Source organism: Xenopus tropicalis, chromosome 7, assembly GCF_000004195.4.
Source record: "Xenopus tropicalis strain Nigerian chromosome 7, UCB_Xtro_10.0, whole genome shotgun sequence".
Lineage (NCBI taxonomy): Eukaryota > Metazoa > Chordata > Amphibia > Anura > Pipidae > Xenopus > Xenopus tropicalis.
Genome location: NC_030683.2, coordinates 66,231,408 through 66,248,124, shown reverse-complemented (window position 1 = coordinate 66,248,124; position 16,717 = coordinate 66,231,408). Strand labels below are relative to the sequence as shown.

Below are 16,717 nucleotides of genomic sequence, written 5' to 3'. Positions count from 1 at the left end.
AGCTGACCAAGGATTATGGGAGTTGTAGTCTGAGAATTTTGTCAGCATTGGGCACCATCATTATTTGAGTGAACTGTTACACCTTCCAGCAGATTCTGTCAGTGACCATGATCTGGGTTCAAGGTTAGGATTGCTTTTGTGTTTTTGTGAGCCTGATGTTTCATCCTGACGCTTGTAATTAAACAGATCAATACATACATTTTGGATTTCAATAAAGAAAATCTGTGAAATCTATTTAGACTAAAGACACATTTGGAAGGAAATGTAAAATGCCAACCAAGAGTCATTTTAGCCAATACTTGGTTCTATATGTGCGATCTGGGCATACTGTGTACCTCTTTCCCTCCTACTCTGCATGAGTTGCAACAGCAGCAGCAGCAGCAGCAGCAGCATATCCAGCAAATGCTTTCCCTGGTTAATCTCAGCAGATAGCTGGGAGGAGCAGGTCTGGGAGGTTGCATGTGGAGAACGTTGTGTGCTGTGGTTTTTTTCCCCCACTCTTCACTCATTTCTTTTCACAGAGGGAATAAGTAGCTGCTCTTACAGAAAAAAGCTACATTTAGACTTTATTTTGTTTTGAAACGTTTCCTGTACAACTCATTTCTGTAGGTGGGGATTGGTTAAGTTGTGGATAGCAATCCAGGGGCAGAAGAAAGTTGCTTCTAGGGTTGCCACATGGAGGTAATTATGTTTCTTGCATTCCACAGACTGTGATGCTCCCCCATGCAGGGCTGACTGCCAATCCAGCAGGAAACCAATGTTCAGCCTTGTGCCTTCCACTCTGCCCCATCTCGCTATCCCAGGACTTCTTCTGGACTAATGAACAAAGATGCACACTCTGATCCGATCTTTTCTGGGTGAGTTGCTTTGATTTATCTTTCCTAATGTCATTATCTATGTTTAAGGTGTAAGACAAAAAGCAAATTCAAAAAGAACATATATTCTACCATCCCACTGTAATAAGGATAAGAGCAGACCATTCATTTTTAATTTGTTATAAAAGTCTTATTCCTTCCCTATGGATCCTGCACTAAAAGGGAAATGCTGCACATTCTTATGTTTTGAAAAAGAATAATATAGTAAGGGATCTTAATTTAAACTGAATCATGAGGAAACCAGTACTGTTATTTCTGTCCAATTAACAAAGGCAATTAATAAAGCTGGAAAGGTGTAACCGCTAGTGGGACTGATTTCTAAGCATGAATATGCTTCAGGTTCATATAAAAGCCCATTGTTTGCTCTGAACAGAGCCTGAAGCTCAGCATATGAAAAACAGATGTGGTGAAGTGCAGGCTGAGGAATGAGGGAGGGATGGAGAGAACAAAAGTGCTGGCAAGGAAAGGAAAAGGAAAGAGGGGAAGGATCCAGGAAAGGAAAGAAGCGTTAATGCCCAAGGTTTGGGCACGGAGGGGTTAATTGTGAAATGTAAGGGTTCTACAACTGGCAATCTAATTCACATGTGTTTTAAGACCTGACTGTTATTCTGCATTGAAACCCTTATATTGTAGCTGTGACCCAAAGTGGGTGTTTCTCTCAATGAGATCCTGCTCCAAAACAGAATAAAGACAGTATAAAACAAGGTCAAGCAGCACCAGCCTGGGAAGTCACACTAGGAAGGGATAATGATGAGTGTTTCCAATGTGATGGAGCCTGCTAATTACAGATGTGCCACACAGCGTGAAGAATAAGTCACTCTGAAAAGCAACTTTGGCAGGCGTTATTTATAAGGTGCACAGCGTCACGCTATAATGTGTTTGCCCTCTGGTCAATAATAATAATTATCTTATGGTTTAGAAGGATAAAATAAATTGCCTGTTTTCTGTAGGCATGAATTGATGGCATAAGATCTGCCTTAAAATGTAAACGTCCAGAAACAAATCAATAGGCATCTGCTTTTATTTCTGTCCCTTGAGAATGTGTCAGGATACCTTAGTGTGATTGCCTTCCTGTGATCCTTTGTGTGTGCCCTGTATCACTAGGTATGCTGGCGTGTGTCAGAGGAGCAGGGGGGATGGTTCACACATCAGTCACAATATGCATGAAATGTGCTCAAGAAAAATCTAAGCTGCATTTAATGGACGGGGGAGGTTTATTGAATTCTAATAAAATTTTAAAGTAAACTGAGTTTTTTAGAGCAGGAATGAAGTTTGTCGTAAGTGTGAAAAAAAGCATGAAGCACCAGATATTGGGTTTTACGAAAGAGAAGTGATAAATAAATCCAAATATGGACTCACTGTTAGGAAATAATCATAGAATATGTGTACTTAACCATGTAACCACACAGTATGTAAAATTTATTTAACTGAAATTTTTAAGCATTGTGTGAAAGCCTCGATGACAATAGTATCACTTCCAATCAGAATGCCAATTACTCTAAACTGCTGGAAGGGGAAGGAAATTGCTATTTATCTCTGGAGTCCTTTTTCTCTTGGCTTACAATTGCAGGCAGCATTTAACAGCATACAGAGGGCCTTACTATACTGGGGTCTAAAAAATATAATATTTAAGAGAGAATTCTGTAAATGGCTTTAGCCTAATATAACGCCTAGTCATAAGTAGTAAATATAGTTCATATTAATACACTTATTTTAGTGCCTTGTGCATTTCTAGTGAAGAATTGGAGGTATTTTAGTGCAATCAGAGATTCATTTACCATTATCTATTTATACTGCAATATGGCACAAATGTGAAACTGCACAAATGTTTGTTGGTTGAAGGGAAAATATTCCTCCTGTTTTACATGAGCTCATTCAGTTGGGCTTATGTAAAAAATGTACATAAACACTGTCTATTTATATATATTTTTTTACACAGGCATACCTGATTCCATACTATATCTGATGAACCATTTCCCAACATCCCATAAGCTAATAGTATAATTTAGACCCTTTCTCATCTTGTTTCATTGTAAAGTGATGGATTCTGGGACTTTAAGCCCCTCTGTTTTACGGAGAATCTGTGCTCCACCCCCTATAGAAAGCAGAGGGATTTTAAGTTCCAGAATCCATTACCTTTATAACGGAACAAGGTGAGGGAGTTTAAGGGATGTTGAAAATGGTTTATCAAAATATCATGGTTACCTATATCTGTAATCTGTTAAATCAGGTATGTCTGTGTAAAAAAAATGTATGTTCAGTTGTGCAATTTCACCATGTTTTGTAAGCGCAATGCATTGTTTTTCCCCATAATCCCAGCATAATAGCAGTAGCAAGGTGAAATCGCGGCTGGCACACTTGCACTAGAACATGTACAGTTGTTCTTGCCTTTTAGAATTGCACAATACACTCCTTTCTGGAAGTAAATTAGCCCTAGGTTTTTCTAAACACTAGGGGGCAGATTTATCAAAACACGAGTTCGAATCCCAAATGGGAAAAATTCGGATTGGAAACGAAAATTTCTGAAGATCGCAAATATCACGAAAATGCTTACGATTGTAGACAACGGCAAAACCGATCCGATTTTTTTCGCGCTAAAAATACGATTGAACCGACCGAGCGAACGCTCGGAGAATTTGTGGATAAGTAAATGTGCCCCTAGGGGTATGTAGCCTTGGCTGGATAGGCAGCTTGAAAGTCATGTTGATTGATAGATGGTTATATTTTAACTTTATAAGGCTCATTTATGATCACAAGTGCAGTGTGCCAAGTGTAATTTTGGATGCGATTTTACCTTTGTTACCCAAAATGCATAATTTCTTTCTGCAATCCACTCATTGTGGACGAGCACAGTATTGCATTTTCCATAATTGTGTTGGATACATTAAAATGAACACAATGTCAGGTGTGTATCTTGAAGTATCGGGCCCAATTGTGTTGAAGGTTTGTGAAAGTGGGAACTGTGTCCTTTAAAGCACTGAGAGGAGATGGGACAGATGCAGTATTGTCAAGTGAAAATACAGGAAAATGCAAGGAGCACATTTGGAAGCAAGTACCTTAAATGAATTGCATCAATCAATTTTGTGTGACAGCCATTGTGGTTATATTTGTAAATGAGCCCTTATGTTTGAACAGTGATGTTTATACAGTGATGTTTTCATACATACTGTAAAAGCCATTTAGTCAAACCTGGCAAAGTATGAGGGGCTTTGACAAGTCTGACAATTAATGCTTTTAGGAATTGAACTAGTAATATGTATAGTTTTAAGTGCCACCCATATTTTGTTTTGGTAACTTCATACTACAGTGATAGGTGTTATTAGGCAACAGGATTTTCAGTTGTGAGCATCCAGTGCATATGATTGATATTTGGCCAGTCCAGTAATAAACAAATGTTGCATGCTGCGTGCAAGTACTTTAGATTAGGGACAGATAGGCCACATTCCTGCCACATTTCACAACCAGTCTCTAATGGGGCAGACCTAACGTTAGCTGAAACACATGAGTTGCATCCGGCAACATCCTATTGACCCTTGCCAGTCACTGTAAATACTTTAGTTTTTCATGGTGTAGCTAAAAAAGGTAAAAGTTACATGAGTGATCTATTACTAAGATAAAGTTTTCATGTAGAACACTGAGCTTGCTGGACCACAAGCCTTGTCTACAGCAAGCCTGCTCCAAACTTCCAGCATATATGGGCTGCTGTTTTTTCTCCCTGTTCGTATTTGCATATGATATATTAATCATTTACTTAATACAATATAGTTAAATTTTTTTGCATTTTAGCTACTATATGTGAAAAAAAGCACACTCTGTATAAATGTTGAGTTACCGTCACTGTCAGGCCATCATTTTATACCAATTACACTACCTTAGAAGTGGCCACCCTTAAAATGATTAAAACTGCATTTGACTTCCTGTGAAACACATCACACATGGTGGTGCATGAGCAGCTGTATCGGACTCTAAGTGGCCGGGATAACTGCAAATGTTATTTATATACCAACCAACATCACCTTTCACTCCCAAAAGCTAGAATGTGTCTTTTTGTGTTGGGAGGGACAAAGCATGACAATTTTCATTAAACATTTGTCACCAAAGGTTATGCTAAAAAGATTTCTGTTGGATGGCAGAAAGGCCCTGGTCCTGTATGTATTCTTTTTATACAGTAGATAAACATGTCCCTACTATTAAGCAACAGATTCTTAGGCTAGTGCAATTTCCCACTATTCACCTTTGCCCTAGGCCAGTGGTTCCCAAACTGTGGGGCTGTCTGCATTCTGCAGTTATTGTGGCAGGGGGGTACGGCTCAGCCAGAAGGCCTCTTATTGTAAGAATTGTGAAGAATTTTCATTTGCTTTCCTAGATACACCTGAAAGCCCTGTTGTGATGTGAATATATATTTCTCACCTAGATTTTCTTGAACCTATTGCAGAATGATTAGTTGGTTGATTTACCTGTAACTGTACTAATTTCACATTAATTAATCTAAATCGGACTTTTAAAATTAAAGGACCCATGTTAGTAATTTATAATTTGAATTAAAAAGATGAACAGCCTAAATGGACTCAAATACTGGCATGTAATATCAGTTCTTCTTATGAGTCATTGTGTAAACTAAATGTGAGTGACAGGGCATCCCCACAGAATAGCATATAAGATTCCTAGCAAACCATGGATAACTGGAGGAGTCAGGAGTAGCAGAAAGTGCATGATGCATCGTGGGACCAGTAATCCCAGTAACAGTAATGTTCGTATATCTACTACCCTATTTTCATTGCACTCTGCCTAGAAGCTCCTTTGACACAGATTTCTTGTTTAAAGCAGTTTGAACACATTAGGATACAGCCATTGCTCTTTGTGCAAGATGTTCTGTCCTGCTTCCACTCGGACATCGGGCTCTAAATGTTCCTTAGACAAAATCACTATGGAGTGTCACAATAAGATATATGGTTTTCTCTGTATAGCTGTATACAGTATTTTCTGCTTTGATTCCTTTAGTGCATTGTCTGGCTGTGATATGTTTATGTTACATGGATTTTTCTTAAAGGGAAGAATAATAAACTTGCAAAGAAATAAAGAATCTATCGATATTGAGCTTTATTGAATAACTTTATACTGATGTCCCCTCTAATTCTGTGATTGTAATGTGTTAGGGATTGTTATCTTTACACAGTTTGAATGTTCAGTAGTAATGAGCGATTTTTTTCGGCAGGCATGGATTCGTAGCGAATTTCCACATTTTACCATTAGCGAATTGTTTCGCGAAACCTCAGTGAAAATTCACCACGGAAAAATTTGCACAGCAAATTGGGCGCGGTTGCGTAAAAAGACGGCGCAGTCGCATCAAAATTGGGCGCAGTCACGTCAAAAAAGTGCGGGTGACAAAAAAAGACACGGGTGGCAAAAAAATCACGCGACAAATGCGTTCCGCAAAATTTTTGCCGTTTCGTGAATTTTCTTGCCGTTTCGCGAATTTTATGGGGAAGCGAAACGGGACAGATTCGCTCATCTTTAGTTTTCTGCAAACATGCTTGTTATTATGAGGCATTTGTGCATCAGTTGGTAGTGACATATGTTTCAACAAAAATGATTTAAACAATTAAAACAATAACTTCCCTTAGTAAGTTCTGTGGTGCCTTAATCAAAGGTATATTATAGAGTAAAGAGATCATATCATATGGATTTATACCAGCTTAGTTAACATCAAGCACAAGACACAGAATTATTATAGAGAAGGAAATCCGTCACAAAAGCAGAAATGTTAATTTAAATTGGATTTTGTGAGAAATGGTTTTACCTTATTTTGCATAATAGGTTTCTGAATAAGAGATCTTATATATGCTTTTCTTTTGCCACATTCGCATTCTTCTGTTTCCATAGGGCAAGCAATACGCAGGGCACCACTTTCTATTGGGACCTTACTGGTCAATGATGTAGGAGGAGGAAGCAGGATTGAGAGGGATAAATTAGTGATTTAAAAGAGGTGGATCAATGCTGTAAAGGGGTTTGATGCAACCAGATGGATTATGACATCACTGGCCAAAGCAGACATAGAATTGTCAAGGAGGCACTGTTAAAGAGTTGATAGGTCAGGATAGAGTGGCACTGGGGAAAACTAGGTGGGCCAGAAACAGAAAAACCAGGGCTTAGAAACTGACCATCGAGTATATTGCTGGTAAATTTGTAACATCTGACCCGGTCTTAATAGTAAGGGGACGATTCACTAAAGGTCGATAAAACAAGCGCTATTTATAGCATGCGTTAAAAATTTTATCACTTCTTATTTTTTGTGACTTAACGCTAGATTCACTAAAAGGACACGTGTCATAATTAAGAAGCGATGTTCTTTGCATTATTTAACTCGCAATGAGCATTTTTCTTGCGTTATTTCCCACCTCGTCCGTTATTTTGCCGCGTGCTATATTAGCGCACGATATTACGCACATAACCATTACTTTCGGAAAACTACTGTTCTGAAATTACCATTTCCCTGAAAACTGGCGGCTACATCACTCTAGGGCCAACACATACTTGAAAAAATCCCACTGCAAAGTCCATGTTGTGTTGCCAAAAGCTCAGGAACCCCAATTTTCTTTAAAGGGGACCTGCCAATCCAAGACATAACTCCAAATTATTTTCTATATTGTTAGTTAAGCAAAATAAACATTACTTACGCTATATAAATAATATAAATCTTGTTTCCTTCCATCTTGGAATTACTCAGTCAAAGCAAGCAGGCAGGCACCATTTTGTGGACACTGTTATGAAGGCAAGCTTTGTATCATGCCAATATCTTGTTTATGTGCCAGAATGGGGGACCTGATGCCCTTGCACTGGCTACACAATTAGATGATGAGGAGGGAGGGGGAAAGTGAGATGTGCAGTGACACCTAGGTAGTGCTGAACGGAAAGCTAAAGTTATTGTCTGCCCCGCCTCTATGCCTAAGGCATAGAGGTGGGGCAAGCACTATATGATTGACAGCTGGGTATGGATGTGTTAATATAAAAATGAATTTGGGTTTCATGTTTAATTTGAAAAGGACTTTTATTATACAACTTTTTATGTCTGGGTGACAGGTCCACTTTAAGTACCGCCTACCCCAAGTAGGTGTTAATATTCGCACAGACTAATGCAATGTGTTTGTGAATCATGCGTTAGTATTATTTCTATTTGCTATTAACGCAATGCGAGGTAAATAACGCAGTGCGTTTTTTTGCGCTAACGATATGCATCTTAAGCCATGCGAAATGACTTTGATGAATCGGGACTTAATTATTGCATGCTTTTTAACGCAAAAAAGCATGCGATAAGTGTTATTGACCTTTACTGAATCAGCCCCATCACGAGTTAAATAACGCAAAAAACATCGCTTCTTAATTATGACACATATCCTTAGTGAATAGAGCGTTAAGTTGCAAAAAATAAGAAGCGATAAAATTTTTAGCGCATGCTAAAAATAGCGCTCGCTTTATCGACCTTTAGTGAATCGGCCCCTAAGTGCCTTAGCAGCATGTTGAAACCTGTGTCCTCCTCTAGTAGCACACTCTTGAGTGCTGTTATGTAAAATAATTACCCCAGCAATCACAGCACTTGAAATAAGTGTACTTGAGCCATATTGCAGTAAATCAACTGATTAAATTCTTGAACAACCAACACAACTGAGCACACACAAGCTTTTCCAGGACAATTGAATCCTGAGTAGTAAGATAATTATATATATATACACCAAGGACAGCTTTCTATGTCTATGGTTCTCTGAGGAAAATTAGGGACAATTAATGTTTTGCATGATTTGGCCACAAATGTTGGTGTTAAATTTGTAACATTTCCTTATTCTTTTTAAATGCAGACCTAATGATTTTGACCAAAGGTGAATAGGATATTGATATTTGTTTCTATGACAACAGCAGAAGGTCAAGTGAGAAAAAATAATAGCCAAATAAAACAGGCATTTTTTATAGGAGAGCTGTTGTCTAATACACAAAATAAACACTGGTTACGAGCACATGTGCCACTAAGACTTTATAAATTAGAAGCACATCTGAAATTGTATTTCAGGGAAAACTGCATTCTGGAGGAAACTGTGATGAAAACAAAGATAGGCATAGGAGTGGGTATGAGAACTACTGTATTAACATTCTTTTTTTATTTTTTTATTTTTTTTTAAAATCAGCATGGAATTAAGCATGGGTTAGTTAACATTGTTTGTAGCATTTTCTGATGAACAGCTAATCAAGAAAGACTTAACTTTTTATTATACCAATATGCTCTGCAAATTGGCATCAGTGGTTTAGAGAACATTCTGGATTACATTTAGGTGAAGTTCTTTTTAGGCATTGTCATACCTCTCAGCATCTGGAAAAGTGGGCCTTACCTGGTAAGCTGCAACCCATTTGTTAATTGTTTGCTCCTCTCCTATTCTTTATAAAGCAGTGCCTTGTGGGTTGATTCTCAGGCAATCTCTCACCTAAACTATAATTCGCTGGTTAGTAGCCTCCTAGAATGTAAGAAGACAGATAGCAGTATGGAGTATGGAGACCTGCTTGTTCCTGCAAATACTCTAAAGAAGTTATCATTTGCCCATGTAGGGCTATTGTGACTTGTTTGGAAATTAATAATTAATTTAATAACTTATAAGGGGACCAGGTCTAGTAAGAGACTTTTGTGTCTTACTGTGTTTATTAGAGGCCAAGAAGATCAAGGATTGGATTTGATGGTTGATTACATATGTGTCAATTTATTTTCTTTTTCATTAAAACAAAATCTCTTATACATTAAATATCTGGTTCAATTCACAGCATCATGCAAAATGTTGTGTGCCAACCCTTTGGATGTTGCTCCCAGTGGCCTCAAAGCAGGTGCTTGTTTTTAAATTTATGGTTAGGAAGATAAATTTTGATTGCATAAAACCCCAGTGTAATTTGGAACTTTCTGGATAACAGGTCCCATGCCTGTATGTATGTGTATACATGTATGTATATATATGCACTGGGAATAATTTGAAATTGTTAAGCTTGATTGACTATGGTCTTTTTCAACCCAAAATAACTATTTCATTATTTAACTGTGTACTGTGGACTGTCACAATGTCAGATGCTTACTTCACCATGCTATTATATCACTGATATTCATATATCCCCGCCATCCCCATATTTTGTAATGTTGTTTTTAGCCATTCAAATGGAACCTTAAATCCAGTGGCTTATAGTATTCCTAAATTGCCTTAGGAGCAACCATTTTTAGTAATTTATGTTTACTGTTTTTCCAAAATTTCCCAAGGGTTACTCATATGCCCCATGGAGAACATAAACTAGGTTTCTGTTCTTTCCCATGTAGATGTTTTGAGCAATTTGTTTTTCAATTCTGGTTATGATTAATGTTTTAGCGTCTGATGTCAGTAAAACTGTACCTTCAAATGTTTTGCAACATCTCTTCTCATTTTCTGTGTGAATATCATAAAACATTATTAAGTGCAATGCTATTCCAAATAAAATGGGGTCATGTTTCATCTGACTGCCCCCGATCAGAATCACAGCTAACTTGCAGTGTATAAGACAATTTTCACAATAGCAACCCTATTCATTTTAATCTTGAGATTATTTCACTATTTTCTCTTGGTTGTTCACAGGCTAAAAGAGGCCCTGACACCATCCGCACAAAATGTGTGGATGTTATTAAAATCACAATATAAATGCACCATATCGTTTTCACCAAAATATTCAAAATAAAATTGTCTTCTCTCTTATGCAAGTGTAGGGGTTACACAAGCTTTGGCGTTTATTCTTCCTTTCTTAAGCCAAACTATGCTGGGACCTAAAAATCCACATCTGTAATTCTGCAATGGCTGAGATGTCATATTTCAAGTTAAAGGTGTGGGGTCTCCAGCAGGTTTCAGAGAGATTGGGTGAAGTATCTATATTTATTAAAAGCTGTAATTAAGAAATGTCAATGTGACAGAGAATATAGCAAGCATCTGTGTTACCTGGACTCTAATTGCTTTTAGTATTTCACGCTCTGAAGAGTTGAGCAGTTCTGACAAATAAACGTCTGAAGTTTTATCTTACAGAAGGGACCAAAAAGGTAAAAGCAGGAAAGCAGCTTTTAAAGCTATGTATGACTGTAAAAACATATATGCAGTTGTCAGAAGCAGTTTATTGTGAATAGTCTGGGCAAAAAAAAACATATGCGGAAATTACTAAATAATTTGAATGGAATAAAAAAGTGCAAAATAAAGAAAGAGAAAGTGAATGATGTAATGTTTTTTGCATCGCCAATTGCTCTTTTTTTAACACCTGCTTGATTTGAATTTAATATCTGATGAGTTAGTAATGAGGGGACATTTTAAAACATGTTGGTGGGATAAAAATTAGAAAAGTACAGAACCAGATTTACCTTTCTTAACCCTTTGGGTTACATTAAAAAATAAAGACAGATGACTAGAAATGATTTTATAATCCTAATCATTATCAGAAATAAAATCTCTCTCACCTTAAAGGAGAATGCAAGTCAAAATTTAGAAAGCATACTGCCCAATAGTCCTCCTATTGTTTAGTAAAAATGCCACACTTTTGGCTCACCTAATCAAATATTTATTGAAATATTTCTTGAGCAGCCATCTTTAAAAAGGTATTCTCCCTTCCTTTCCCTCCTTGCTCCATACTGCACATCTGTTTCATTCCCTCCCCCCCTCCCCTCTGCCAGATCCGCTTCTGATTGGCTGGTGGGCATGTGTAGCTCAGAACAGCCTACAGGAAGGGGAAAGAGATTTCAGTGATGTCACTGTAGTCTTCACACTGCTGTAGGCTGCCAGCACCATATCTCAGAGAATCAAGAAGGGATCTGGGAATTTAGATATGCAGTAAGTACTTAAAAAGAATGCCTTTAGACTAACTTTTAATTTATATTAACCTTTCCTTGTCCTTTAACTGATTGTGTTTTTGCATAAAGAAGTCCCCTGCTTCACAGCCAACCAATGGGGAAAAAGAATAAAACACTATATAGTGACATCATGTGATGGCCACCAAAGGACCAAAAAGGGAGCCATTGTGGCCAAAACTTCCCATAATATTGAATAAACACAGACACATATTTGGGAAGAAAAAAGGCTACAGCTTTATTAATAATTAACATATCAATTTCACAATATGCCAACTGCTGCTAATGAAGTGCAACAGGCACGAAAAACATAACTTAAAACAGGAGTCATAAGCCGCCGGGAGTTCCACCAAAACCGTGGGCTACCGGCGGTCCCGTGACTAAACTCACCATCTTGTGGATTCAACAAACACAGACCTGGACATGTTCAAAAACCGCCATGGCCCACAGCCAGCTTAATACAGCAGGCTGCTGGGCTAACTTACTGGATGAGCTTACATTGGCTTTAATGATTTTCAGATTCAGGCTGAAACTAAGACACAATCATTTTTCAGAGTTGGATCAGAGTTGGCACTCTAAAAAAATTATATTTAATAATCACTAAGTTAGAACAGTGATTAATATTTGCTATATGTGCATGTGTTTTTTATATGTGTATATGAATATTCTGTTTATGAATACATTTTAAAGTTAAATATTGCAGATGCAAATTTGGATAAGGTCAAAACTTTCCAATACTGTGAAGTGGGCATGCTTTAGGGTAGATTTGGGCATTTCTGCTGCTACCCCAAATAAGTTGACCATTCCAAGCCTACTTCCCCACCCACTTTTCTTTAAACCTGCTCCAGAGTGAAAGTAGCCAGTGTGTCATAGATGTATTACTGAAAAGATAAGAGCTACCATGTGCATAATTTCACTGTATAGGATTCTGCCCATCCACTTTTGGGTATGTTGATTTTATTTATCTAAGGACCTATTTTTATAGTTATATTTTTTTTTTTAGTTTTAAAATTTCACTTGCCAGTTCACTTTCATATTCCAGTTTAATATTATGCTTAGATTGTGAACTTGACTGTGGTAATATAAGTTAACCAAAGCATTTATCTTCGGCTTTTGTATACATAACAGCCAGCCGAGGGAAGAATGTGTCTGATGGCTCACGTCACATTATTTACAGAATAAGCTGGCCTGTGTCTTTCAGCTCTTGTTTATATCTCTCTTAACTACCATTTATAGGAACTCTTGCAGCCCTGTATGAATGTAAAAACATCTTGCGCAAAACTGTTTAACTCTATGGGTTCTGCAAGACAAACATTAAAGCCTGTTTTATATGGGCAATTAGGTGCATTCTCACTTACTGGAACTACTAGCAATTTTACATTGCATGGTCAGGAGCTGCATTTTTCTTCGTGAGATGCAATTTTGAGTTGAAGGCACATATAAGTACTAGTATAACTACAAATTAAAAATATTAACTATGTTATAGCAAATACTTTCAGGTTGTGTACTATTTTGTCACTTTGATTCTCCGCTTATTGGAATTACCTTTTCAGTTGTATGTATTGCACATTGAAGTGGATGAGCCTAGTGGATGGGCTCAATTGGAAACCCAAATTCAGCATGTAAAGTGCAAAAATACTGGTTAAATAGCTGCAGAGACCTGCACCCTTCCCCTGCCTTTCATGTCATTCAGATGAATAAGGTACACAGCAGCAGTGTAGAATGAGGTGTGAATGGGGCCGCAAGTCTCCTAGAATGAGCATTAAGGGGCACGCTCCTGCACTTGCACCCCCTGAGGCCAGGAATGACCCCTATTGAGAGTGACTGAACATTTTAGCATACATTTAACCTAAATGATCTCTGGATTTGTTTGTTTTTTGCTTCTACATTTGCTATGCTGCTATGCTATGTTTGTATGATAATATAATCTTTTTCTTGCTTTCTTATTGTAAATCTACTGCAAGTAATATTGTTTAAATTTACAAATATCCAATCTTTACAGCATTAAATTATACATAATTTTGACATGGCTCTGTACATTCCAATTTGCCGTGAAAAATGTAACAGTTATTTGATCAGATTATTGGCAAATCATAGCTTGAAAGTCCATAGAAATGTAAGGGCATGTTATTGCACATGCAACGCCATCTAACTTTTGGAACTGGTTTTGGCTTGCATTGCATGGTGTAAGGAGGTGCTTCCAGTGCCTATAGAAATGCACAAGGCAGGCATTAAAAGAATAGTTGTGATGACTTAATTAGAATGTTAATGAAAATGTGTAATAATTACTGTAGCTCAGGTTATGAATACTTGGCCAATGTATTTTGTGCAGATGTTGCAGATGTGGGTTTTTTATGTCGATTTTTTTTTTTTTTTTTGCTCTCAGGCACATGACTCATTGCAGATGCTGTGTAACTGCTGCCTTAAAGCATTCTATTTACTCAGTTGTGGCCTTGTGTTTCCGATATTTTACTGTGTTGCGCATTATTCCTTTCAAGCACATTTCGTCTTTTGTACTAATCATTAGAGTAATTGTGAAGCAAATTCTTTAAAAAAGGAAATAATTATACAAATACCTTAAAAAAAAATATACCTTTTAAATGGTGCTTAGTGATGACATCAATTATAATTAGTGTTTAGTGATATCACTTGTAACTAACAGAGGACTTACTTTGCTTATGTCTAACCATCTTACATAATAATTTGCACAAATATTTTTTCAGTTTTATACCAGGTACATGTGCTATGCTATGTTCTATGCACAACCCAGTGGGGTAAATAGACTGAACCTGGACCCCTGAAAAAAATGTTCAGGGAGCCCAGCACACACCTTTAGCTCCCAGCCAGCCATTTCAATAAGCTCCCCATCACACTCTGCAGCGTACTTTTTGTGGTGGCCAGTGAAGTTTAGGTCACAGAAGTGATTGGGAAGGAGAATTACCCCACGGTACGGGCCCCCTGCTGTATCATAGTTATGCCACTGGCCCAACCTCTAAGCATTATGAATTCTGCACCCTGTTCTAAAGGTAGCAGAATAATGCATTATGTCCTACAAGCAGTATTGTGAGCAGGGGAAGAAAATCCAAGGTCCTGTTCAACTGTTCTATTGTTCTTCTAGCAAAATGGGATTTGAATGACAAAAGAGCTTTTTCAGCACAGCCATTGTGTTGCTCGCCTCTAACAGAGTAATTGTGGGGATTCTTTGCTTCCGTAGTGAACTACTGAAATACATGCTTTTAGTCTGCTTGACTAAAGCTGTGACCTATAGTATTTATTTAATTGAGACACAACATTTTTTAAAGCAAGAAAATCTGTATATGTTCTCCTCTTAAAACCCTTATAAACATTTTTTTAGTATATTGACATATTTAGCTTTCAACACATATTTTATACTGAACCAGGCCAATCTGACCTCTCTGCACTCAACATTCTTTTACCACCACCACTTTTATCAATTCTAAGTACTGAAAATGCACTAGTTGTACCCTGCTCATTTTTAGTAATATGTGGTGTCTCCATTGCATGACATGACACTCTTTTAATTATACAAGAAGAGCTATGTGTCAGCAAAAGGGCAACACGCTTTGTTTTCTTTATGATTAGTGACAAAAATTAGAAATTTGTCTTCAGTGGTGAGGACAATAAACAGAGAGACAGCAGAGCAGCAAACAGGTATAATAAAGGGGGGGGCAGCTAAGGGTGTCCCTTGGCTGCTGCCAATATTATTGGTAAAAACATCTACGAAGGCTGGCAACTGTAAATCACTTGAGAATGGAGAAGGGGGCATCAAGAATTTCAGATACAAAACACCATGGTACAGTAAAATGTACATTTAGGGGCACGTTTATCAAAATTTTAAAAAATTATATTTAAATGTTAATAAATCTGACCCTAAGTAGGGCTTAATGGGGTAGTTACCAATAACAACAAATCAAGCATTTTGTTTCATTGTAAAACTTGCACTAGACCATTTAAGACTAATTGATGATTGGTTTCTATTGGGAATTGCACTTGTGCAATTTAACATAAAAAAAAATGTGCTGGTAAATGTGTCAAAATGTCAGAAAAATTATGAAAAATGCTTCCACTATGGTGTGTAAGGTAGTATAAATGTAGATGCATTATACGTAAGCTCAGAATGTTTTTGCATAACTGCAGATCACAGCCTGTATACATTATATGTTACATTTTATTTTTCAAAACCTTTTGGAGAATGTCAGTTATCATTTTTAAAACAATAAATCTCATAGCCGGGCCCTAAAGTTTAAACAGATAAATATATCCACATTCATTTTTATACACACATGAATAGGTAAACACAGACAAGCTTACTGTAATTACAGTATGGGGTAGATTTAAAATGCAGTGTAAAAAACGGAGACAAAATTTGGCACACATCGCCAGGCTTCACATGTAAAAAAATGCTGTAAAATTGTTGGAATTTTTTTACGCGTTTCTTTTTTTCTTCCTCCAGAATTTATGCTGTATATACTCGAGTATAAGCCTAGTTTTTCAACACCCAAAATGTGCTGAAAAAGTCACCCTCGGCTTATACTCGAGTCAGGTGCCATGGGTCCCTCCAGACTAGCACCCTCTCTTCTTTGTGTGCAAATTAGGCCACCCACAACCAGAACCTCCAGTGCCTGTTGTTTTTTTGACCCTCTTCTCCACTTACAGAGCTAGTTTACCGATACCTCAATTAATGTAATTTTATTGGTATTTATTTTGATTATTGAAACTTAGCAGTAGCGGCTGCATTTCCCACCCTAGGCTTATACTCGAGTAAATACGTTTTTCCAGTTTTCTTAGGTAAAATTAGGTACCTCGGCTTATATTTGGATCAGCTTATACTCAAGTATATACGGTATAATATCTGCCATCCAGATAGTGAACTTCTCCATTCATTTTACACTGCTTTTTACAGTGATTTTTTGCATAATAATTTTACACAGTAGAATACATA

At 37.3% G+C, this 16,717-nt stretch overlaps 1 protein-coding gene across 5 annotated transcripts in view; it reads left to right on the top strand.

Moving 5' to 3' along the window:
- Nucleotides 1-386: 386 nt before the first annotated feature.
- clmp (CXADR-like membrane protein) overlaps nucleotides 387-16,717 on the top strand; it is a 55,587-nt gene continuing 39,256 nt past the window's right edge. Inside the window, exons 1-2 of one of the 5 annotated variants that reach the window (XM_012966484.2) lie at nucleotides 387-445; nucleotides 708-857. In XM_012966484.2, the coding sequence (XP_012821938.1) occupies nucleotides 830-857 (28 nt within the window). In that variant the 5' untranslated portion in view covers nucleotides 387-445; nucleotides 708-829. Of the gene's footprint in view, nucleotides 858-16,717 lie in introns of all 5 variants that reach the window. The other 4 variants (XM_012966483.3, XM_012966482.3, XM_012966485.3 and 1 more) reach the window with 4 other exon arrangements.